Source organism: Lichenostomus cassidix, chromosome 8, assembly GCF_008360975.1.
Source record: "Lichenostomus cassidix isolate B80296 chromosome 8, HeHo_3.0, whole genome shotgun sequence".
NCBI classification, from domain to species: domain Eukaryota; kingdom Metazoa; phylum Chordata; class Aves; order Passeriformes; family Meliphagidae; genus Lichenostomus; species Lichenostomus cassidix.
This window is the reverse complement of record NC_139489.1, coordinates 5185611-5212163: the sequence shown is the minus strand read 5'-3', so window position 1 is coordinate 5212163 and position 26553 is coordinate 5185611. Positions and strand designations below refer to the sequence as shown.

The 26553-nt window shown below is 42.3% G+C and overlaps 1 protein-coding gene across 3 annotated transcripts; it reads left to right on the top strand.

The window, feature by feature from the left end:
• The first annotated feature begins 1409 nt into the window (after positions 1 to 1409).
• PODN (podocan) lies at positions 1410 to 25557 on the top strand. Of its 3 annotated transcripts, none has more exons than XM_085067577.1 (11): positions 1410 to 1791; positions 5434 to 5678; positions 7232 to 7325; positions 8903 to 8967; positions 13071 to 13180; positions 15380 to 15536; positions 16950 to 17065; positions 18889 to 19546; positions 21968 to 22116; positions 23743 to 23950; positions 24863 to 25557. In XM_085067577.1, the coding sequence occupies exons 2-10, from the start codon at positions 5439 to 5441 to the stop codon at positions 23915 to 23917; spliced, it is 1764 nt and encodes a 587-aa protein (XP_084923703.1). In that variant the 5' UTR covers positions 1410 to 1791; positions 5434 to 5438; the 3' UTR covers positions 23918 to 23950; positions 24863 to 25557. The 3 variants fall into 3 exon arrangements, with proteins under 3 accessions (XP_084923703.1, XP_084923702.1, XP_084923701.1); XM_085067576.1 differs by lacking the exon at positions 1410 to 1791 and adding an exon at positions 1821 to 2770; XM_085067575.1 differs by lacking the exon at positions 1410 to 1791 and having other exon boundaries at positions 2797 to 5678.
• The last annotated feature ends 996 nt before the right edge of the window (positions 25558 to 26553 follow it).

Genomic DNA, 26553 nt, shown 5'->3' with positions numbered 1-26553 from the left:
TAAAGGCACAATGCACTAGCACTGAGCACCTCAGGAATGCCAGTATTTCTGTAGAGTCTTAAATCAGATAATTAAAGGTGAGAGTGAAGAACATTGTGTTACCTTTTAAGACACAACTAAAATTTAAACCTCCAGAATGCCTGGTGCCTCGTTCCATGCAGACAATCACAAGTGAGCTGATGCCTGTAGAACCACTGTTCTTGGAGCTCATGCTTCAGTAGGTCTGCTTATACCTTTTGTTCTCTGCCATGTTACTGGTTGATTGGCATGCCTGTTATTTGAGTTTATCATACCACATGTAAATTTAGCCCATTGAGGACAGTGACAGCAGTTGCAAAGTGAGAGCTGAGCAGGTCTCATGTGGAATATACTGCATAGTGCAGCTTGGCCCTGGACATGGCCTCATGCTGAGGGCTGCAAGGGTATCTTTGCAATTTAAGAACTCAAGGTAGCTAAACCTGTCCTTGACCACCACAGGGGCTTCTTAGTGCTGGGCAGTGCAGAAGGTTGTGTCCTGCACAGGGTGCTGTGTGCCAGGCCCATTGCAAAGCACTGTTGTGGCACACACTGTCACAACTGCCCCAGAAATTGTTTGCCCAAGGACCTGGTTTTCTGCCATCTGTGTGACCTGAAGAAATAATCTTACCAAAGTTTAAACTGAGTCTTCAGCTTCAGTGTTTAAACCTGGAAATGTTTCTTCATGCAGGCTGCAGCTATCACTCAGGCCCAGCAGCAGGGAACATGCAAGAGTATGAAGACTCAAGTTTGACTGGAAATGTTTCTCGCAGCTTATTCTGTGCTGTGAGTCTTGCAATGGAAATTCTTTACTCTTAAAGCTCCAGAAAGATGTAGTGAACAGAAGCAGTGGCTGCTGAGTTCACATACCATGGCAGGGCATAGCCTTTGGCTTAGTGATGTGTCAGAGCACCTTTAGATAGATTTGACTCCAGCTCTGGTTTTCCTGGGAATTTTTGTGGATGATGGAAATGCAGTATTGGGCCTGAAGAAGGGCGATTGTGAGTCTGGGTTATGTTGATGTAGGAGAGTAAGATGTGGAAGAGGTGAAAGCTTGGAGAAAAAAAGCCTGTGCTAGTAATTTTTAGCATTGTGTGTGTGTTACCTTTGCACATTGGATATCTGGCCTGACACTTGTGTGCCTCTGTTTCCCCACTAAAGGAGGCACAATGTCCCTCTCTTTATAATGTCCTGTGCTTCCTCTAGATGCTACCTGCCAGCTAATTACTATACTTCTACAGCAAAAACACAGATGAAAAGGAACTTTTGGGCAAGGGTGAATGCTGTTTACTTCCTCTCCCTTGTGGGCTGCTCTGGCATCAACAGTGAGTGAGGTAATCCCCCTACTCCTCCTCCTTTCTGTCTGCAGACTGGGGAAACATGCAGTGGTCCCCCAACATAAGCACTGTTTCTCTCCTCCTGAATAAACTGTGCACATTTTGTTGTGTGGACTCAGGGTGCTGTAATACAGAAGGGGTAGCAGGCAAATGTGTCCTGGATCTCTGAGTCACTAGGAAAAAGCAGCCAGCTTTGGTTTGTTTTTATTTTTGTTTCAGTAAAAGCCTTCTTCCCACTCTAACTTTTGAAACTTCCACGTGGCACAGAGGGGGATCAGTTCCAGTTGATATAAGCCTGGATGAAGAGAGGGAGGAAATAACTTAATTGCTTTAGACTTCAGTTCAGCTGGAGTGGAGAAGAAAGAATCAGTGTCCCTTCTTTGGAATTCAGCAAGAAGGTTGTGTTGTTGGTGAGGACAGATCTTCAGGTTTTGTGGAGGTACTGTATGGAACACTGCGGGACACTCACAAAACAGGTGGCTTTATATTTAATACAGTAACTGCAGTCAGGGAGCTGTGCTGCTTTCTTGGGAGGATTGCTGTACTTGGAGCAAACTGTTATCAACTGTATGTTTCTGTTCTTTCACTGAGAGGAGGGGAAATAAGAAATGTGAGGCTGCTGGGCTGAATAGATATGTATATGTGTGTGTGTGTGTGGTGGAAGGTTCTGGTGTTAGTGCTGTAATGTGGGGCATAGAAGACAAAAAAAAAGAGATTGGGTAGATGGGTATTACAGCAAATTTGGGGACTTTGCCTGTAAGAGATCTGTAATTTCAGCCTATTGATCCCTGGTCCCTGAAGATCAGTTGATGTGTTGAAAAGGAGGGAGAGTTAAAGGGGAGGGAGGTAAAACGCAGGAAAAACTGCTGATCTGTCCGTTCCTAGCTAATTTGAACCAGACCCCCAGAGAATGGGAGGACATTCCCACCTGGGATTCAGATTTGGGTTGAATGCAGCTAAGCTCAAAGATGTAGTAGCAGTGCAGCTCCAGTGTCCTGCAGTGAAATGCAAAAGCACACACACCATCTCTGCTTCTCTTCTGCCAATTCCTGCATGCTGGCTTTTGGCTTCGCTCATGGATCTTGCAAACAGTGTTGACAAAAGTAATGGGAGATTGTTTATTTCCCAAGTCTGTATATTCAGGCCATAGCTGCTTCCTCTTTCCTACTCACATTTTCCCATATGGTGACTTTGGAAAATTCCTCTCTGCTTTCGTTGGGAAGTGCAGGAAGCTCTCACTGGTAGAGGGTTGCCTGTTACTCTCTCTAATTCCGCTGCTCACATCTGGAAAGGATCTGGTTTGGAAAGGGGAGACTTGCTCTGAGCTCAGTGCATGTTACTGACATGGCATGAGCTGAGAGAGCCTGTGGGGGCAAGAGAAATGTTCTTCTCCATTCATCTGATTTCTGACAGCAAAGGTAAGCTTTTCTATTTTTTTTAATCTGGATTGTCAGACAACCTGCAGCAGCAGCCTGCCTTTCAGCTGCAGCTTTTAGCAAGGATACTCAGTGTAACAAACTCAGTTAACCTGTTGATTTTGAAGGAGAATCCTCTCCTTCAGTGGATATTTTTCCCATCTCTGTGTGTGTGTCCTGTGAGAATGTGTGTGGAGAGTAATAGGTAACAGAGATTAGATGTTTTAAAAGTGATTCTGTTGTTTGCTGGGGTAACTGTAATCACTGAAAACCATTCAGTAACTCCTGAAACTTCAGTTTACCTCTTGAGACTGTGCTTTTTGTAGAACTTTCATGCTGTGAGGCACCAAAGTGCAGGTATCAGCTCTGTCTGGAGTCAGAAAGATGCAGCCACAGAAAGCCCTGAGCTGGTTTCAGTGTCACTTCAGTCTTTGGGTGGCAGGACCTGATCCAAAGCCCACCTGCAGCAAGGGAAGAGGACTGCACTTTCTTAGTGGGTTCTGAGCTATTCCTTTAGAAGCTTTCTTAACAGGGCTTTGAATCAGGCCCATGGGAATGACTTGAAATGGAGCAAATTACTTCAGCCTTTCTTTGAACTGAAAGAAAATCACCATCATGCCTGGTTTTACTGCCTGCACTCCAGATGTACACAGATGTTCCTGTATCCAAAGTGTCTCACTATGCTAGAGCAGCCAAAAGCTTTGTAGCAGACACATGCATTTTGATAAGGGGGTGAGAGTGCCTCAAAATCTTAGTGTGCAATAGAATATTTCATGTTAATTTTCTACCATACTTTCAGCAATAGATGTGGAAAAGTCATTATGTTGCAAATCTATAGAGCCTAATACCAACCACGATATAACTGTGCTATGGGAACAGCATTGGTGGTGTTACATCAGAGCTGATTGTGACCTGCAAACACAAAGATTTTTGTCCATAGTTTCTTTTGTAAGTATCTGTAAGGGTGAGCTTAAAGGAAAAATACTTTCTTAAAGATCTGAAATACTTTCTGAGATGATTTTCTCTAAGATTTCTGAAATATTTTCTGAGATTAGGTCACCAAATACTAAGGATTTCACTAATCTGCTATTGGCATAGTCATATGGCCAATTTTGGTCTCAGTGTTAATACCTAGCTGCCATACAAGGAATGTTTTATAAAAGAGATGAATTTCATTATATTCAGCTATTACAGATATGGAAGCTGTAAAATAGTGGAAGAGGGGAAGAGAGATCTAGCACAAAATGATAAATGCTTAAAATCACCCACCCAGCATGTTCATAGCAAAGGCCAGGACTTAAGCAAAACCAGCATCCACGTTTTGGGATGCTCTGCCCTGTAGTCCCACCTGCTCACATTTCTTCAAGTATAAGTCAGTATTTAAAAAAATTATTTAAGGCTTTCATGACTGTGACACAGAGCAGGATACTCTCCAATGCTTCCCAAGCACCCAAGCTCTCCATGAGAGCCCCTGGTACAAAGCTGCAAAGAGCTGTGGATGGATGTAAATGGAGACATTCGGTTCTGACAGCTGCCAGTCTGGCTCTGTGAGGTTCTTGCTTCTGATGCAAAGAAGCAATCTGGGCTGGCAGAGGTGAACAGAATACTTATTTCATAAGGTCATGAAGCCATCGCGCCTTTTCACTTTAAAACATCAGCCAAAACCTTTCTCATCACTGTCAAATCCTTCCTGAAGAATAGCTGAGAGGATAAACGACAAGCCATAACCAGCCCTGTGTGCAAACCTTTATGTATGAAATCTGAGAAGGGCAGCAAGTGGGGCCGAGGGGGTTGGGTTAGGGCCAGCTGGCTGCTCCAGGAGATACTCAACTTCTGTTTGGATTATTTTAACCTGCTGCCAGAAAGATAAAAGCTGAACATTAGCCAAGTGTCTTAGGTTCAGATCAGCACTGTCCAAAATGCATAGGAAGCCCGTTTTGTTTTCAGTAGCTGCGAGGTTTTGTTACCGTTCGATGCACAAGGAGCAGCCCCTCCGAGAGTCACTCCTGCCCACACCCCGTGTTGTTTAAGTAACGAGAAGAGTTTCTTCCTATGCAAACTATGGGGAACGGTGCGACCGACAGCCACATTGAACTAACATTGCATAACCCCCTCCCTAAATCTGCGGGATCATCTGGCGTTTCTCAATATGAAAAAAGCAATAAATAACTCGGGGAATCGGGGCCGGTGCTGGGGATGCTGCCGGCTGTGCTCGGGACCCCCTGGCTGGGCAGCCCAGTCCCCAAAGTGTCCTGAGGGGACGCGAAAGCACCCCGGCAGAGCGGGAAGGCGGCGAGGCTGGGGCTGGCCGGCCTGGGGCTGCGGGGCGAGGCTGGGGCTCCCCGGCAATGAGCCCGCGGTGCTGACCCTCTGTCCCTCTGTCCCGCTGTCCCACTGTCCCTCTGTCCCTCTGTCCCTCTGTCCCTCTGTCCCGCTGTCACTCTGCCCCGCTGTCCCTCTGTCCCTCTGTCCCTCTGTCCCTCTATCCCTGTGTCCCGCTGTCCCGCTGTCCCTCTGTCCCTCTGTCCCGCTGTCCCTCTGTCCCTCTGTCCCGCTGTCCCTCTGTCCCTCTGTCCCGCTGTCCCGCTGTCCCTCTGTCCCTCTATCCCTCTGTCCCTCTATCCCTCTGTCCCTCTGTCCCTCTGTCCCGCTGTCCCGGCCCGCAGGGGCGATGCCCGCCGGCGGCCGGGCGCTGCTGGCGCTGCTGGGGCTCCCGGCGCTGCTGGCGCTGGGCTGCGCCGCCGACAGCGACTTCTCCGAGGCTGGCCCGGAGCGGCGGCGGCCCGGGCCCGGCTCCTCCTGCCCCCGAGACTGCGGCTGCAGCCAGGAGGGCGTCGTGGACTGCGGCGGCATCGACCTCAAGGAGTTCCCGCTGCTGCTGCCCGAGCTGACCAACCACCTGTCGCTGCAGGTAAGGCGGTGTCTCCATAGCCCCCCGTGCCCTCACGGCTGCCCTCAGCCCGCCGCCTGCCCTCAGCCCTCCCGGGCTCGGCGGGAGCAGCGGTGCGGCAGGCCCTGAGCTCCACCAACGCCTGGTCATCGCCATTCTCTGCCCTCACAGCTAGGGAGGGCGAAAATAGCTCCTCAGTCTCGCTCCGTGAGAAGAATTTTTGTCCAAACGAACGATTTCTTTTTTTGTCTTTGGCCAACCCAAGTTTTTAGTGGAGGTCCTTCATTTTGAGTTGTCTTTGAAGAAGATGGGCTAAATGACTTCATTGCTGAGAATATTTTGGGCAGCACGGCGTGTTAGTTCAGGCGTTGCAGACACAGAGCCAGGCCAGAGGCAGGGCCAGCCCTGTCCCTCAGTGTCCCTCAGTGTCCCCAGCTCTGCCAAGGAGCAGGTGTGACATGGCAATGCCACCCATAGCCGGGGTGGCACTGCCTGCTGCTGGGCTGCCTGTGGCCACGACATGGATGTCATTCCTGCAGCAAATGGTCCTGCTCCACACACCTCATGTCTTGTCATGAAAAGGACACGTCAGATGTGAGATTCCAGCTTCAGGGAGAAGAATCAGGATGTCCTAGACTGTCAGCATCTTTCCATGCTCTGCTGTTAGTTAACTAATCCCTGTGACCACCAGTTGGGCAGCTGTCCTTTCCCTGCCAGTGCTCAGACACCTGAAGGGCTGCAGCAGTGGTTGTGCCTCCTGGGAGCAGTGGAAGTAGTTTGGGTTTTCAAAGCCTGGCCCTTCACCAATTGCTTTTGGTTTATTGCTCCCATCTGTCAATTCTGTCCAATGGATGAAATGCAGATTTTGTTTAGAGCTTTTCAGTCAGAAAAACTGTAAAGTAAGCTGGCACCTTCCTCAGCAGATCTGTCCCAGGCATGTGCTAGCCATGGCTCCTGCCTCTGCTGCCAAAAGAAAAGCAGATTTTTGGAGCTGCAGCTGTCACTTTCTGTGTACTGGCCTGGCTTCCAGCACAGTGGGTCCTTCCCTGCTCCCCTGGATGCTAAAACTAGAACCACTCATTAATGGTCGAAATGTTAGTCAGCATATTAATGACAATCTTTTGGCAGTCACCCCAACAGCAGAACCAGTGAAAGTGAGGCCAGTTTGACACTCCCTGCCCATGACAAGTGGCTTTTAAAGCAACCTATGAATAACAGAAGCCATAAACTTAGAAATCCACCATGCCAACCTTGTAGCAAATGCTTTGCTGCAGCAATGATAGTTTGGCTGTGGCAGATGGATTATTGGTCTTGCCAGGCATAATCACAGTCTTTGTGTGCTGCTGGTGCATAAGCTGGATATTCCTGGAGATGAGCAGAAGTCAGGCTTCAAATGCTGGTGGGTTTGGATGTTTTGGTTTTGAGATCTGAGTTTGGCTCATTGCTCAGAGAAGACTTGACAAGGATTTGACATGGTGGGTTCACTTCCAGATTGTATTGAAGTTCACAGTCTGGGTTTACTGGGATCCTTCTTGGATTACTTTGCTGATGATTAATACTCTCCATTTCCTTAGAATAACCAAATTGAAGAAATCTTTCCAGAAGAGCTTGCTCGTCTTTATAGACTGGAAACTCTCAATTTGCAAAACAACAGGCTGACTTCAAAAGGTGAGCCACGGGGTGGACAGAGCCTGTGCCTTCAGAACACCAACTTATGCAATGAGGCCAGTGACAGCTGATAAGAAAAGCCAGAATGATGGATTTCTTTGGTTGGAGTGGCTTGCTGTGAGCCTCACTCCTCTGGCCATCACACAGATCATGGAGACACTTTATCATCTGAAACACAATACTCAGTGTAGAAGAATGCAGCCCTGCTGAACCAGTGGAGACCTGGCAGCAGCTCGTGTACTGTGGCGTGAGATCTCCTCGTCCAGGAAACTCCCTCTGGTCCCACAGGCACTTCCATGCAATGCACTTGAGAACCAGAAACGTCCACATGCTGAATGATTTCCTCCTGAATGACTTTGTTTAGTTCAGTCTAGTCAGTCAGGCCAGTTTAGTCCAGTTTTGTCCTTGCAAAGTTTGGTATGTATTTATATACATATTGCAAATAAGGACATTTCTACCCTTCTCAAACCGTTTTGATTTTTGTAGGCAGGTTTTGCTTGCTCAGTCTTATGCTTATTAGAGAAACTTGACAAGGGGTTAGTAAGGACAGCAAAAGAAACAGAGGAATTGGAGAAAATAATTAGGAGGATTTGGAAAAGATGAGGAAAAGATGTAATTGTTATTAATTTATATGTCACCCAGTTGATCTGAATGCTCTTTTTATCTTTATTGCATTGATAGAGAACAAAATTTATTGCAAATGTGGTCATACTACACATGGGCCCCAAGGCACAGCACTCTTACACAGCAGAGCGAAGGCTGTGCTTAATATATTCAGCCTTTGACATTATTATCTTTGGGCTTTTATGTTTTTTTCACAAGTTTCAGTGGAGCCCTGAGCGTCCCAACGTGTTTTGACATGGGAAATAGCTTCACCTTTGACACATGGTTATCTAAGTGCCAGGTGAAACTGTTACTTCAGGCTTCCCATTGTGACAGCAATTGTTCTTGTGTGATCAGCTGGATGTTGAGTGACTCAGCTGAAAATTGATAATTATTGGGGGAGGATAAGCCCTGAGTTGGATCAGCTCTCTGAGCTGGTTACTGTTTGCATACCTGTATTGTGGGGGAGCAGAACAAGAGAAGGGTTGTGACATGAAGATACTGGGCTTATTTTGGCAGTATAGTCATACATCAGGCTGAGCTGATCATTAAGCAATCTTAGATTATGTTCTTGCATGAAAAAGATTTGCAGAATCACAAGCAAATTACAGGAGAAAGTTCTCAGATAGTGTGGTTGCTGCAAACACTGATTATCAGCCATAGGGCAGATCTGCACAGCTCTGTACCTGACCCCTGCCACTGGGATTGGCCACAAGCCTTGTATGCTCAGGATTTTAAATAGTCCTCCGTTGCTCTTAACAGTGTGTATTGTTTGTTTTGGTTTGTGGTTTGTTTTTTTTCTTTTTAATTAAATAAAGAGACAACAATAGGTCTGAGTCAGATTGTTTCAGCAACAATAAAAAGTGTTTCAATCTCACATGAAAGATACTGAGAGGGAAAGCTGCCCTCTGGAATTTTCACTCAGAAAGGCAGTAAGGTGCTGATGCCACTGATTAGTTATTCCTGTTTTTAAGGGTTGCCAGAGGAAGCATTTGAGCATCTGGAGAACCTGAATTACCTGTACCTGGCAAACAATAAGGTAAGAGGCTCTGAAGCCTTTCACAGCTCTTTTCCAATTGGGTTTTGAAAATTAAATGAGCAAGTTGTCAATTCTTTTAAAATGTATATACTACATAAGCAAAACTGTGCTAAAGTGATATTCTATACAGGTTCATCTAAGGTCAAAACAGTATGTGAAAAGTTTAGATGCTACACATGCAGGTATATTTTGAACACTTATTTATTTGTTCACCTGGTAAAAGATTGCCCTTGTGTAGGGAGGTACAGAGAGCCCTGGATGCATAAATTCCTACTGTCTTCAGTAGGCTTTGGATCAGTTGCATGCAGATTTGGTTCCTGCCTGCATGTGGGGTAATGATGGGAAATGCTGCTTTATCAGATGAGGCTGATTGAAAAATTTGTGAACAAACACATCCTAGTGCCTGTGTTTGAGCCATCAAGATCTGTAAAAAGCTATCCAGTTTTCCCTGGCTCCCATTTTTATTAGGTTTGATATGGGGATGACACCCACACACAATGAAACTGTGCCAATCATTAATTTATTCTTTTAGCTGCAGTGATAGGAGCTGAATTTGTTCTTTTCGTGGAGAACATCCCTGGTGCTTTCCTATTAATGACCCATGTTGGATGTCTTGACAGAAGCATATCTTTCCTGCCAAGGCTAGGAAATGAAATAGCTTCTCATATACCCTTGCATCTGGGTGGTTCCCATTATGGCTTTCTTTATCCCCAGTGATTATCCACAAATATTTGCAACAGAAGAAACTGTGATCCACAGAAAAATATAAGTTAAAACATCAGGCAGAGCTTCTTTGTCTACAAAAATACTGCCCTTCCATCCCACCCTCTCTCTATCTCTGCATGTCTGTAAATATATTTTATTATCCTCTTAAAATCTGGGACCATTTGATGTTCTGATTAAATACATGTGGCCACATTCGGGTTTCAGTCAGGCCAAGACACATCCAGAATCACTCTATACATTTCTGTATGCAGTGATTGAGAATAGAACCCATTCCTTAGTACAGTAACATTGTGTTCTTTTCTCTCTTTCAAGCACCATTTCCATGTAACAGTCTTGGCAGTTAATAACTCCATAAAAAAGGAACAAGCCAGACTGTGACTAATATTCCAGAGCCTTGCACTCTGATTTTCCCTGTGTAACAAAACAAAGTGTTTGGTTTTTCTGGCTTTACTGCCGAGAGAAAAGAATCCCAAAAGAAATTGCAAACATCAGCAAATGTCAGGAGTAGTTACAGTGAGAAGTTGTGGACCCACAAAAATAACACATTTCTTTATAAATCACAAGCCAGGACAAACCAGATTGGCTTCAAACTGCATCTCCTCTGCAGCAGGAAACACTGTGGATCAAGTTACTGTGGTGTCTGGAGGAGGGCAGGGATTTGCTGGTAGTTTGCTCCTTGTTTTATAGATTATCTTAATGCTGCTTTATCTTCCAATGTGATCCCATCAGATATAGCTAAATCATCTTTCATTAAACTGGCATAGTTAGTCAGAGAAAAGAAATGTGAGAGACTAAAAGCCTTCTGTGGCCTGTGAGTAACAAGTACTTCACATAAAGAGTGGATGCTGTAGTTTCCTTTTTAATTTTTCACCCCACTCTCATAAAGAGTGCGCAGTAAACCTTGTTAATAAGAGAAATTGTTCCACCAAACTATAGACCAGATCCTGAGCTGTCATTATGATTTCCTATAAACTGGTGATTTTGGTGACAGAGGGTTTAACATTTCCTCATATCCTCAAAGTGATATGGGATTCACCTGAATCCAGTACTTCTGTTTTTATCAAAGCTTGATTCAAGCAAGAAAAATGGTTTCAAAACTGCTAGACTTTTGTATTAACCTTCTGAAGTTAACAGTGGAGAAACACTCTGCCATATGGAAAGGGAGGTCCAGCAGTTAAGTTGAAAGAAAATTGCAGCTGGAGAAATGCAGATTGCTTTTGTTATGCAATAAATTAGACAAAGCTACTCAAGTCAACTTTATTTTTGCTAACACTTAAAACAATCCAGCATGAATCGTTTGAGCAGGTAATCAGTGAAGATCAGTCTCATGACCAAGTGCTGAAATGCCAAAGCAATGTCCTGAGCAAGTGAAAACTCTTTTTGGATTAAACTGCTGTTCCCTCTTTCTTGTGGTTTTCATGTCTCTCATTTCACATGTCTGAGCCATGCCCTTTGTTTTGTATAAAAATTATTACCTAATTGACCAGAGAAAAGCTTTAATGTACCACTGTGTATGAAAGTTATTGTCTTGTTTCCTGTGTCTGAATTGTCAATATTATGTCATGGTAGAGACTTATTTCTTTCTGAGGCACTGTCAGATCTTCTTAGTCAGAGATGAGTGCTTTTATCCAGTTCCCTGAAATCATCTCTCCCAGATCAGGAGGTGAGAGATTACCGCTAAAGCCAAGAGCAACTGCAGTAATATGCAGAATGCCTAATTCCAGTGCTCACAAACCATCTGGAAATACTGATAGGAGTGTGGTTTGTGGGAAAGATCTTATTTGTGTTTGTGACCATTTAATGTTAAAGACAGGCCAAGGATGGAGGTTTTGGGACAGCTGAAAATGAAAAACAGTAAATAATGTACACTTTTTTTTTTTTTTAAAGACTGTTTTATGAGTCCAGTAAATTGGAACTTCATGGATGGAGTTCATCAATGCACACTTGACAACAGCAGTAGAGAGGGGTGTAGGCAACCTTTAGATAAATACATAGTTTAAAGCTTGGGGTTAGGCAGTTCTCCAATGAAGTGTCTGTTCTCTCACACAGTGTTCATATTTTAAATAGTTTTGGTTTTACACTATTATTCATAACCAACTGCAGTTTTATGGTAATAAAAATTTGCAAAATATGTTTTCTCATCATGTGAGTCTTGCTGTGCCTTGCTGACTGAAAGGACCAGGTTCTGTTTCACACAACAGGGCTGTGAGGAAGATTAAAGGTTCCATGACTTTCAGGCTAGAAGGCAGATCTCTACCATTGATCCAGCTTCCCATCCTGATCTCAAAGAATTCAGTATCTCCCTAGGAAAGATGTTTTCTCCAGAGCCCTTTGGAGAGAATGTAAAACACTGAGTGGTCTCGTAAGTGCTGCAGTGAGCACCTGTAACCAGGATGGCTGCACCTGCTGACTGCAGCTCAGTGTCTTCTCTACTCAGGGATCATCTGTTACAGCATTGTGTTCATAATTTGTTTCCCAAGGGCTTTGTCTTGATGCATAAAGATTCTGGGTTTATGCTTCCCAGAAAACTGTCCTCCATCCAGCCTGGACCGTAACCTGTATTCTTGCTTTCTGTGAATGACTTTGCTATTAACAGCCTCTCAGTGAGCCTGGCTATTGTGTTACCTGAATGCTCTGTCAAACTGAGCTTTTTTTGATCATTGCTTTTCACTCCACCAGTTTGCTCAGATGCAGACATTAGTTTTTAAAATCACTGGTAAAAATAGCAACAGACCAAGGGCAAACACACTCAGTGCTATACCTGTTGTCAGCTATAAAGTTTTGGAGACAGGGTCTTTCTGTATTTCCTGATACATCAGTTGTTTATTGAACAAAGTATGGCTGTACAGGAGGTATTTGCTTTGAAGTGCCATTTGATATTCCATCATTTGGCTCAGAACCATCCTTGCTCTTTGGGAGTCTGAATCCCCCTTGCAGAGATCATCATAAATGGCTGCAGTGGAGCAGACAGTGAAGTGACAGTTCCCCTCCCCAGTACACTTTTGTCAGAGAGTAAGCAGTAGGTCACTGTGAGGTGGGCTGGAGTTTTTTGGCACAGCAGACTCAGGAATTAGGAAAAATAATAAGCAAAGTGTTTGCTCTTTGAATAACAATTTCTTGATTTCTTCCACCAAAAAGAGACAGGACCCTTCCAACCAAAACAAACATTTTCATATCTTAGAGCAAAAATCTGTCTCCTTCCTGGAGAGATTAGTGAGTGAAGACAATTTGTTTTTGTTCATGCAATCAACATTCAGTTTAATTTATCTCTGCCTGTTTGGGGAAGATAAATTTGCAAGTGTTTTGCTGCTGGTTTAATACTTGGTTAAAACATTTGTTGCATTTTATTGGAATTCCCCTGTATATTTCTTTTACAGCTAACAGTGGCACCGAAATTCCTACCAAATACCTTGATCAGTGCAGATTTTGCAGCCAATTATCTCACTAAGATATATGGGCTCACATTTGGACAGAAACCAAACTTGAGGTAAGGGACTGGGAAGTAGAACAATACTGGTGTTCTGCCACTGCTTGGATGCAGTTGGTGGGTGATAAGAAACTATCTGGCTAAACTATATTATTGCCCACTTGTGTTTTTGGAAAGAAGCTGTTTGTTATTCTCAGCATGAAAGATCAAACAAACACATTCCAAAGGCTTTTGCTAGCTGCCAGACACTTTTGCAAATATAAAATGAAATTGTCCCCATTTTATTTGTGTATCAGGAGTTGAAAAGAACAGCTTTAGTTTCTCAAAATGGAGATTAGCTGCTTAGAAATCTCTAGTCCACTACAGTCCATTGGTTTTTGAAAGTAAAACCCAGTGGAGAGTGCAGTACTCAGAGGAGTCTAACTAAATTCTATTAAAGGTAAGCATTTCAGCATCTTCAGAAGGGGTTCATACCCCAGATCTGCTGCCAAAGTTCTCTTTGCTAGGTTTAGGTTGTGATTTTCTCACCTGGATCCAGAGCAGCACATCCATGTCAAACTCAGAGGCACACAGACCACTTCCTGTGAGGTATGGGCTTTTCTAAAGGGGTTTTGAGCAATCTGCAGCATCCAAACACTGCACCATCCCCATCCTGCAAAGACATCCCAAACTCTGTTGGGAGCAATTTATGCAGCCAAGTTTGGCAGCAGTTAATTGTAGCTGACCCAGCTGAGCCCCTACAGCTCAGTCTTGTGATGAAGAACTCTCCCTTCCCACTGAATTAATTGAGAGCTGGAGCTACTCTGCACTTCCTGGGCCTTCAGTCTCTTAGGCTCTTGGAAGCTGAAAGGGCTGAGTCACTCACAGATTTCTGGCAATATCTCATGATGAAAGAAGCTAGATTTATATATGTTTTTTCCCTTAATCCGAGGTGCAGAAACTGCTGTGCTTGGATTCCATATTAAAATTATTGACTCTTCTGAAGTGATTTTCACACTTTCCTATACCAACACTAATTTTAATCAGCATAGGAACTCATTGATTTGCAAGATTGTTCATATGAAATCCCAACACAGTCGTTTCAGTTGTTTTGTTGGCCCCCAGCAGAGTTCATGATCTCAGACTGATTATTTGGAGAGTAAGTTTTTCAGAAAGACAAATATTTGTGAGTTAAAAGTACAGCTGACCATGCAGGGTAAACAATACTTTTAGTGTAGTTCTGAACTCCCTGGAGTGTGTGATCACACAATTGTCTTTCCATGGTGAGCCTTTCCTTCCTTCCAGAAGGATGTTGCCAATTCTCTGCAACTGGTAAAGAATCCAAGAATAAGTTAAAAAAGCACACTTTGATTCTTTTGCCGTTTTAACCTGTCTACAAATTTAGCTGCCTGCTGCATCTGGGGGTAAACACAGGAAAGGAAGAGGTAATCAAAGTCATTAAAAGCCTATAATTTCTTTTGTTAAAAAGAAGTCAAATGGATTAATTTAGCAGTTAAACCAGTAAAAAGCAGTAATAACTTCATAGAGGTACATTGCTTTGTATGGAATTGAAACCTGTGTAAGAATGAATCGATTTTTGAAAATCTGACTGGAGAAACTTTTTTGTGAATATTTAAGGTTGAAAGTGAGAAAAGGAAAGATAAGAAATTCTGTCTCTCAGTCCCAATTAAAAACTAAATCTGCCAGATTGAGTAAATCTGTTGTCTTTCTGTAAGTATCCTGTTCTGAGTTCTAGGAGTAGGAGAGAAACTCCTGGGCTATTTCTAGCCTCCATGGGAGCAGAAGGAATAGAGGGGTAAGAGATGACCCTTTCTTAAGAGACATACAGGCTGATTTTGCAAGGCCAAGCAGCCCAGACTCAATTCCAAACAGAAGTTAAAACTGGGGCCATGTTTATTAAACAGAGGTGAATTCTAACCCTCTGAGTGAGGCCACCACAGTGACATTCTGTGTTTCTAAGGACTGCACAGTCCCAGGCTTGCACTCAGTTTTAAGAAGATAAGGCCACTTGTGAAATGTGTATTCACATGCAGGTTCAGATTTTGAATAGACCTAACTTTCAGAGAGTATTGGGGCCAACCACTTGGTTTTCTGTCTGTGTTCCTTGCTAAAGTAATGAGCACATTTCAAAAGCAAATCTAATTATCTCAAGGAAAGAAGAAAAGATTGAAATTAAGTTTTAAACTAGCTTTCTCTCAGTAAACAAAACCTCCAGATCTCCCTGTCTGTTGAACTTCATATTTTATTTCCTTCCAACAGATCTGTGTATCTTCATAACAACAAACTTTCAGATGCTGGGTTACCTGATAATATGTTCAATGGCTCTAATAATGTGGAGATACTCATCATGTCCAGCAATTTCTTGAAGTATGTTCCAAAGAACCTCCCTCCAGCACTATACAAATTACACTTACAGGTAATGACAACAAAGTTTTGTAATCCTTTAGGATTGTGACAAAGTACTGTGTTTGTGTTTGTTTCACACCACACAGCCAAGACATCCTAGTGCACCTGGAAACGTCCCCAGGCCCATTTTAAGTGTTGCCTGCTGTATTCTCAACAGTAGCTGTCCCCATGAGTTTCCTTTTTTGTCCATAAGCAACAGTGTTTTTGCAAATCACCACAATGCTTACAGAGGGCAGAAATGCTTTTCTGCGTTTTCAGGGGGATTTATTGCAAATTCCTGAATGGCTGCATTGTTAGCCTTTTCTCTGCATATAAAAATACTAATACTTACTAGAAAAGGAAGAACATCATTCCATGGCCATGTCTCCATGACCTCCCAAGTGAAGTTTGCCACTGATGCCATTTTCCCTGACAGCTGCTTGCCCACTCTGTACTGGCTTTGCTCACTAACTCGTTTCACACAGACCACTGTTTCCCAGCATCAGTGTCTCCTGCTTGCTACTGAACTGGCAATTCAGTTTGGATCAAGCATTCTCTACTGCTACAACTCCTCCAGCAGCAGTGCAATAGCAGAGTTGTGCTATTAACTACTCTCCAGCATTTTTAATTCCATGTCATCTGATTCTGATAAAAACACTTCATCATGTCTGTGCTGGAGATCTGAGCCTTAGCAATGGGAGAGCTACAGTGATGGGAGTCCTGGGTCTGCTTGCTCTGAGTGTTGACAGCTCCTTGGACGTGCAGAGACTGGAGTCTGTTATCAGCCCTGGACTGAGGCAGCTCTGTGCTGCCTCCCAGCTCTCTTTTCCCTTGAAGGTTTCACCACAATTCCTGTTAAAGTCTTCAAGAGAACAGGCTTCTCCAGCTTGAAGGAAAGTAAACACAACCAGTCCAATCCTTTAAATTGCTGGAATTTCTCTGCAAAGTATGAACTTAGTAGTCCCCTGCATTTTTTGACACTTACAGGTAATCATTATCTCCCAAAGGGGTCTCAGACTTTGAGGATTACACTTTGAACTTGTCTCCTTCCCTGCTGTTCCCAGTTGTGCTAAGGGCAGAGCAGATGAGCAGAGAAATGAGTGTTTTATTTGCAAGTGCACCATCTCTCAGTAGTAACGTTTATCTTGATATTTTGACTGGGAAAAAAACAGAACAATGAGAAATGAGAGGCAGCCAATAGTGGACCAAAAGTATCTGAAAGGTCTACTTAAGATATTTTTTTTCTTTTACTATCCATTGAGACACTCAGCCAAATCCTTCTGGCAAATGAATCTGACCCAGTCTGTCCATCACATTATAATGCCCTCTGAAATATCTTATGCCTAGCCCTTTTGAAGTTTAATTGGCTGGGTTAATTGAACAGAACCCAGATATTGTGTTGATTCATGCCAAATACTGTGCTTTGTGCTTCTGGTGACTCTAGAGCAACAAGCTGGAGAAGATTCCCAAAGGAGCCTTCAGTGAACTTGCCGGTCTGCGGGAGCTGTATTTGCAGAATAATTACTTGTCTAATGAAGGGATGGACAACGAAACTTTCTGGTGAGACTGAGATGTGCAGTTTGTACATCTGTGTCTGTCTGCCCCCTCTGGTACAGTCATACATCTACTGAACAAAGGACACAGTAAAAAGTCAATTTATTAAAAGCGGAATGATGTTATGCATTTCACTGCTAAGTCTGAGATGCAGATGCTGCCATTCAAAAGCAGCATCTTTTGAATGGGAGAGTGGCTGCAGAAGAGTTTTATACAAAAGACCCAACCCTGAACATGAAACTGCACCACACCCTGCCTGCCACAGACCCAGACACACCAGGTACTAAGCGTCTTCTGGGAAAAGCCACCTAGAACAACATTGAAAGCTACTCTCTTTTCTTCCAAACCAGTCAAAAGTGAGGTTACCTGGGACTTTCCAGTTTCTAGGGCACTTCACTGGGTATTAAAGCCAGAGCTTCACCTTCACTGAAGCCACTTGTGTATATCCATGAAGGTGACTTGAAAGCAGTCATGGACACGCAGCTGAGAATTCCCCATGCCCAGCTGTATCCCAGTGCAGGTGGTTGCTGGAGCAGGCAGGGATGCAATGGTGCTGCTCAAGAGCCAGATGGCTGCAAAGGCTTTCATACCAACTGGTGCAACAGAAATAGCCTTTGGCTGTCCTAGATTTAGCCTGGGACTTAGCACTTCAAAAATTTTACAATTTTTTCTCTGCACTGAATGCTGCCCTTGTTCTACCTGAAAATCCAGGTCCCACAATTGATCCTGTCCATAATTTAGTTCTGTAAACTCTCCTGATCTCCAGACACACAAATGTACCAAACTGCTTTCCTTTTCCACTTCCCATTCCCAGAAACCTCCCTTAGTAGTTTGCTGTATCTGTGTTGAGTCCACCCCCAGGTCATGTTGGACATATAATTCCTGTTAAGATATTCCCATCTTGAGGAAACCTTATAAATTTGCAGCAATAAAGTATTTTACCTAAAGATTATATTTGTTCATTCAGAGCATGCTTTGATGGCTGTGAACAGCAGTGTAGTAACTAGTAAGAAATGCCTGTAATACATTAGTTCTCCTGTTTCTTGAAAACTTTGTAGTCATCTGCAATGGGTTATGTTGTGTCAAGTAAATTAAAACTCTCATTTGAACTGAGAAACTGACTTGAAATACAAAGGAATACAGGGTTCCTCAGTCCTGGCATATAATACCATTGATCCACATCCAGTTGGTATAAGTGGCTGCTCTGAGGATTTAATTTAGCTTCAACTGAGACCGTGGAATCCAGATTCAGTAGCTTACACAAAGCAGCTCTAGCCCTGACTCACTTCCATAATACTGGAGGGTCAGGAGAAGTTCACTACCTTAGCCTAGGACACTGAGTTAGCATTTCTGCTTTTCATAAGAGTGACATTTCATCATTTCAGCTCAGGCTTTGTTTCTGTGAAACTGAGAGCTAAACTCTGTGTGCTGGTGGTGCTCCTATGGCATCTTCCTTGTGGTATTTGTCCACTGAAATTGCTCCTATGTTGCTATCTGTGGTATCAAATGGGAGAACAATGACTGCAAAACTGATCTCATGCCTCAGCCCAGTGGCAGTTTGGATATCTGTGGACTCAGGCATGTTCTCTTGCTGGTGTGGCTGGGGAGCAGTGGCAGTGCCTAGTCCTAATTCCTAATGGCAATGTGGGAGCTCTCTCTTTTGGTGCCTACATCCCTCATATCTTGAATCAGAAAAGGGCAGTCAGTAGTGGGAGCTGTGCTGGGTGAAAAGGCTCTAAAGCAAAAGTTGTAAAATGTTAGAGGAAGCTGGTTGTTGTTTCACCTTGTAGAATCTAAATGGAGAATGTTTTCTTTCCTGCTTTCCCAAGGAAATTGTCTAGTCTTGAATATCTGGATTTGTCCAGCAATAACCTCTCACAAATCCCAAGTGGTTTACCTCGAAATATCGTCCTCCTCCACCTGGAGAAGAATGCAATTAAGGTGATTGACAGAGATGTCTTGACCCAAATTAAGAACCTGGAGTACCTTCTGCTGCACAATAACAAATTAAAAGCCCGAGGTATTCACCCATTAGCCTTCCATGGCTTAAAGAAGCTGCACACTGTCCACCTGTACAACAACATGCTGGAAAGGATCCCCAGTGGGCTGCCCCGGCGAGTGAAGACACTCATGATCCTCCATAACCAGATCTCAGAGATTAACAGGAATGACTTTGCCACCACTTACTTCCTTGAAGAGCTGAACCTGAGCTACAACAAGCTCAAAAGTCCCCAGATCCATCGGGAAGCCTTCCGTAAACTGAGGCAACTAAAGTCCTTGGATCTTTCTGGAAACAATCTCCACACAGTGCCCTTTGGCTTTCCAAAGAACCTGCAGGTTCTGAAGCTGAAGGAAAATGAGATAAGCATCATCCCAAAAGGGACTTTATCTGGGATGACAAAGCTGCGAGAACTGTATTTGAGCAACAATAAATTGAAAGTAAATTCAATTTATTCAAGAGCATGGAGAGAACTCAGCAGTCTCCAGGTAGAAACATCACCTTCTCTAATTATTTTAGTCATGCTGATGTCCTCATCTGTTTGCTTAAATCAAATTATGTGGCACCAAAACTAAACGTGCTTGGTCCTCGTGTTTTGGGGTTGCATTGTAAGTGCTACATACTCTGTTTCTAGAGTAGAAATGATGTGCTCTTATGCCAGAGGTGGGTACCTTCCACTGCTGGCCAGGGCAGCGTTCTACCATGGATTGCTAATTCTGGGAAATGTAAAGAATGCTTTGTTTCTGAACCCTGACAGTGTCCTGTATTTTCAGAAAAACATCAGTGAATGCTGTCATTAAAACTGAAATTAGGCCTTTCAAATAGCTCGTCTCCCAAAAGATTTAAAATCAGCTCTGAATAGAGACAGCAGGAGGAAGGAATGCATAAACAAAAACACTCTTAATTCTCAAAGCCCCCACATCAGCTTATAGTCAGACAAGCCAAGCTGTAGGATTTAGCAGCTCAGCTGGCTAAGGCACCTGGGGAGCAGCTCGGAGGTCTGGATTCAATCAGCAGTCTTCTCATTTGCTTAATTGTTGGAGAAAGTTAAACACAAACCATAAGGCAGGCGGGAACAATCACATTTCTGCTGTGCAAAATGACCTTTCAGAATTGTTATGCTGGCTGAAGGATTTGTCTGCATTTCCTTTTCGGCAACAAAATACCCCTTTTTCCTGCAGTGAAAGGTATTGCTGATGTCATATGGCAGCCTTGGAGGGTGCATATGGTCAGGTCACTGTACAGCAAAGTGTGCACATCTCAGAGCAGATCAGGGATAAGGACACAGAGCATATGTCACACTGGCCCCCAGTGTGTTTTCAGACAATCCCGAAGTTAATCTATGTGAATGTTTCCCTTTCTGTTGTGTCTGGGAATAACCAAGAGCTTGTTTCTCAGTTAATGTCAATCAGCAATGCAGCAACAGTATCTGTAGAGCTGTTGGTTTGCCCCAGCTGCAGGTTTGGTCCCTGGCTTTAATAATACGTTTTGCATTTGTTTGGTGCCTCACTGATACGTGTGTGTGTGTGTGTGTGTGTGTGTGTGTGTGTGTGTGTGCAAATATATCTAACATGCAAAGCAGAATGGAAGGAAGAAGCTGTTGAAAATAACAGACTGCTGGGACTGTTTTCCTGCAGTATCTTAATAAAATATAGTTGTTTTATTTGCAAACAAAAATGGGTCATGAGCCCTGTTAGGTAGCTGGAGTTGTTGGTTGGAATGATGAGCTTTCCTTCTCAAAGGTCCTGATATTCACAGCTACTTTGTGGAACTTTTGTTCTACTGTCACTCCCTTGTAGTCAGTGTCAAGACAGCTAAGGTGTTGCTGAATCAAATACAGGCCATCCCCACAGCAAACCTCATTCCTATTAAACAGGGTTCAGATAATAGCACAGACTTAAAGTTCTGCTGGACTAATGGGGCATTTATGGCTGTTGCTTTTCTTTGGAATAGTGTTACTTCTTGCTGGTTATTTCTGGCTGAATGTTTTTTATCATTGGTTGTTTCCAGCTGAATCCTTTTTATCATTAAGTGCTTAACTGTGCAGTTGCCTTCTGAGTTGGTGCACTGGAGTGAATTTGGCAAATAACCAACCCATAAGATCCTGGTCATGCATATCCTTAGTAAATGCTTCAGTCCACACTGTTTCCATGGAAATCACTGGAGACTCTGCAACTGCAAAGTGAGACATTTACATAATGGACTTGGCAGTACTGGGTTAACAGTTGGACTCAATGATCTTAAAGCTTTTGTTCCAACCTAAACAATTCTGTGTTTCTATGATAATTGTTTTCCAGACTGGCATTATGTGAGGAATAAAAACACTGCAATGAGGACTGTTGTTTGCAGAAGTGTGGCTTTGAATAGTGTATAACTAGTGAGTGTCAGGTTGGTGCTATGAAAACGCTATGATACAGGATAACAAAACATTTCTGTTGATCCATTGTCTTGCATAAAATTAATCTGAGAAATGATCATGACCTTTAGTCCTGCTGTCTTCACACATTCTCCATGTTAGAATAATTCCAGATGGTTTTATGTGCAACTGCACCTATCACCAACCTTAGCCAGTGAAGTGTTTGCAGTAGCAGCTTCCAAGGAATTCTGATGCATATCTGAAACCCAGACTGTTTTTAATTTACTGAAAGCAGACATGGGCTAAAGCCTGGGGCCAGAGATAAAGAAATGCTGGCACTCTGACACAAACCAGCATGACGTATCATGTGAAATCATGATGCTCAATAGGAGTGTAAGAGAGTAGAATTGTCTTGACCACCCTTACTTTGATACAAATTGGAGATAAATTAGTTTATTCTATAATAAATATAGCTTCAAACTTAAATCTCTTTCTGAAGTGTTTCTAATATTTCAATTCCTTTATTTGACCTCTTGTTGTCTCTTCCTTGTAGTCACTAGACATGGCTGGCAACCAGCTGACATCCATCCCATTAGGCCTGCCAGAATCTCTGGAATATCTGTATCTCCAGAACAACAAGATCACAACAGTTTCAGAGAATGCTTTTGAATCCACTCCCAACATAAAGGGGATTTACCTCAGGTAAGGTCAAGTTTCCACTTCCACACAACATTCTACTTTCCACAACATTTTTTCCTTCTTCATCCACTTTATAATTGCTTACTTTTTAGAAAGTTATTAAAATCCTTACTTTTTGAGCAAGCATCTTTGGTTTATAGTAATATGTGATAAACCTATATTTGTCAGCTCAGAAAAGACATGGATACACCTAACAAACTCTTGTCAAAGAGCTTGTCTTTTCTATGCTTGTTAGAATGGATTTGGCATGCCAGTAATTCTGGGAAATTATTGTTTAACATGATGTCATATTCCAATATTCAGCTGTGAGCCAAAAGGTTACAGTCCCCTTGTAGAAGTACAGCTTTGCCTGTGTCTGTTGGCCCTGGATTTTAACAAAATCCTCCTCTAGTGAGGTGTGTGTGACTAATCTTGGAGTTGTGTGCATTCCCTTGATAGTTTTGTCAGAAACAAGTGACAAGTTACAACTGTGACAGTTACGTAACTGAGTTTAGGAGCTTTGCTGGATTTTTTCCTACTCTGTCAGTTGGATGAGGACTTTGTTTTCATAGATGACAGATACTGACTTTTTTTTACATATGATGTAAACTCACAGTAACAACTGATTTAAGCAGAGCTTTATACCACAAGAAGTGAATATGTCCCCATAATATATTAAGTTTTAATCCAATGGAATATTATTGAAAATATTAATTTGACATAATTTATGAATCTCTACAGAATATCTGATTAAGCTGGACGTGTTCAAAAAGCCTAGGCTGCACAAGACTAAATATGGTCTTATTTTCTCTGTATGCAATTAAACTGTCCTGTAGTTCTGAATCGTTCTGGAGCATACCTTTGTGGATGAATGATTCCATACCAAGCAAATAAAATTACAAAGTCTGGTGTAAATTAGAGCAGTCTGTCTATTCAGCTGCTCACATTTATGAGATTTTAGTGAATGCTTGGATGTGAACCAGAAACCACATACCACATTCTATATTTCTATATAAAGAAAAGAGGAATTTGCAAAACAGTTTTGCTAACATATTCACAAGGCAACTCCACCCAAGCTCGGTTGTGTTTTTAATGGGAGGCCATTAATCACTGCAGTGCTGTGAAACAATAATATATATATGGAATATTACACAGAATAGAATTTTAAACATTTTCAAGAGTAACAGACCAGTATATGTGACAGGTTCTGAAAATGCAGATTAGTTCATTTGTATTCCTGGAAACCCAAATAACAGCTGAATAATTATTGCATGTTGCTTTGTTTCTAAAGGAATACTTTGAGTTTTGTAGGGGAAGAATTAAACTATCAAGGAATGACACACAACGTCAGGAAAAATCAGTTACATTTTGAAATGTGGGCTATGGGCCAGATGCCTTTCCTCTCTGGGAAGGAGAAAGCAAGAGAAAGAATTTGTGGGGGAGGAATTTCAATATTATGATTTTTTTCCCCCTTCCCCCATCCAGAGGAGTCAACAGTTCTGGAGGGCTGTTGTAAGTCAGTGTAAACTTAGAGTAACTTGGGTCAGCATAAAGTTAGAGTAGCTGCAGAATGGTTTCCTCTTGGTCTCCTTATTTCTGTGTTGGTTGTAAAAATGGGTTTAACAGGAGGGCCTTTTTGTTTGTTTACAGGTTTAATAAGATTGCAGTTGGAGCACTGAAAGAAAGTACCTTCCAAAACCTGAACCACTTACAGGTGCTGGATATTGAAGGCAACCTTGAATTCAGCAACAGTTCAAAGAATAAGGATGACTCAGAAGAGGAACTGGAAGATGAGGAAGAGGAAGAGGAGGAAGAACTGAGATAAAATGTGAACTCACACAATCCCATCATGTGGGAGGTAATAACTGTAGTTGAGTTAAATCAAGGTCCCAGTTCTCAGACTCTACGCTGCACTTTGCTTTGTGTAACAGCAGACAGCCATTCTAAGCCTCTTATCATTGTTTGTACTATGAAGATGAGTGAATAAATCCTTTCAAAATTTAAGTAGTGAGAGGACATTTCTCACAGCAACCCTTTTCGATTTCCAATTCCCAGTCATGTTTTAGTGGAAGATTTGAGTCCAGGGTTCAGACACTCACTTGTTATGCTTCAATCATGTGTGTAAAGTGGGTAAAGCCCTGAGTCTGTTAAAGGTGCCATTAAGATTACAAATGTCTCAAGCAGTATTTAAATCACTGAGCACTCAGACTGGGAAGAGAATGCTGTACTTAGTGTATTTCTTATGGAAAGAATAGTGTCTCTACTTGAATCTCTTTTCAACTGCAGGAAAAAAATACAGGGAGAATGATACGTGAAGAATAAGCATTTTTCCCTAAGAACAGTGATCTGCTTACTGCATCTCTTAAGCATCTTATGTTCAAAGATGATAAGGTTCAGTACTTCTCTTTACTTCTGGAGATCTAAACTCTAACAGTAGGTTAAAAAAAATAGTTTCGTCCCTAATCAACATTTTGTCACTGAGAATGACACAAGGAATTGCTAGGAATAGTGCTAATAAGCTTAAAAGATGATGGGGCTTGAAAAGGGCAGAAGGTACTTGGAAAGTCAAACATTAGCCTTCCTGGCTGGGCTTTATGAAAACTTTGTTAAACAAGAAATAATTTATATCTACAGACTTAAGAGTACATTTAAAATCAATGCATCTCTGGTTTAGTCTGGGGCATGTGTGACATGTCAACAGGTACTAAGTTTGTCTTATTCTGAATTCTGTATTCCTGTAGATAACTCACTTTATTTTTCTGTTTTGCAGGAAAACATATGGAAAAATACATATATTTCTATGTGTATATATATCTACAGAGATATACAGAGAACACTTAGCAAAACGTGCAATGAATTACGCAGAAACTGTCATGGCACTGGGCCAGGCTCATGGAAGACAGTGTGTTTCAGTGCCTTATTCAGGGAGAGACCCTGAATGCCTTTCCAAAGCTTCCAAATCATCTTATACAAGACCCAGGATCATAAGGGATTGCTCTGGAACTCACAAAAGCTGGCTTTTGTTTCTTCTGTTTCTCTTCCCTCACTGTTTCCATCTGTAATAACAATATGGGACTGTTTTGAACACATGCCTTCAAATGCCATTTTTGTCACTGCATTTTAAGTGAACCATGTTTATGCCTCTTTTCTTTTCCTCCACCCAAAAGAAGCTGTTGTTGGCCAGGGTAGATGGATATTTGCAGTAGTTTCATGTGCAGAGCAGTTTATGAGGCATTTTGGTCATCAAGCAGCAGTAATGATTCTGGATGCAATTATTTCTCTGTTATAACAATGTGTATATTTGGATGAGAAAAACAAAATAAGGCTGGATCCCGTAATATTTTATCTCTACTGCCAAAACCTGCAGTATATTCCTGTTTTAGAAAGGTTTTAAGATAAAACAATTGCTCTTGTGAATATATATATATAAAATCTGTGTGTCTGCCTTTCAGAGCTTTGGTAAAATTTCTGTCTTGCTGTTGTTTGTCCATGGGGCAGTTGGATGAATGTCTCTGAAGGTGAGATGAAGTTTAATGAGTGGCATTTAGAATAAAGTTTAATGTGTGTGGCAGAATTTTTCACTCTATCTCATTCACATTGAGAGTCAGGAGTGAGACTAATGATGTAGAAGAGATGAGTGAGTGTGGGCTGTCTTAAGAGAAAACGATAGTGTCAAGAGAAATTTCTTTGTTTAGTTTAAGTCTGGAGACAGTGCCTGCTGTTGCACTCTGTTAAAGCCATCCCTATTTTATAATGTTTGCTGCTCTCAGCTCCTGTTGGAATAATGGAAAATAAGGAAAACAAGGAAAAGAAGACCTACAGAGGTACAAGTTTCTTAGTTGATTATAATGTCCTTCATCTGAGGCAGCTAATCTGCTTGACGAAATGGTCTTTTCTTTTGAGGATTTCTGATCCTCAGAAAAACCCCAACACATGTTGTTTTGCATACTGCATTCCAGGATTTACTTGGAAACACAGTTGCCTTAATTTTTTACCAGCTGTTTTCCTTCTGGAGATCTAGTTCCACACTCTCCCTTTGGTTTCTCATAGCACATGACAGTAATTTCAAGCTGTTGTTTCTTACCTTAGACAATTCAACACAATCATTAATCATAGAAGGAAAGATTGCTTCCTGAAAAAAGTAAGAGCTTGGCCCTAAAAATTGCAAAACCCACACATTTTTGAATATCAGCTATACAGCTGAACAATAAAATAGCCTTCCAACTGACTGGCGGGATAGATTTTTATGTAAAATGTTTACAGAATGTAGTTCATGTCAGTTAGCTAACTTCAGCAAATACCAGTGGAAATTTTGCCAGTCTTTGGTGAAAAAGACAAAATTTATTAAACTCTTGAACAAGCTGAGAATGCACAGATTTGTGCAGTTTTATGGAGAACTGTTCTATTTTCCTTAAACTTCTGTCTCTTGGATTACAATTCTGCGAAAAGTCAGGTGCCTCA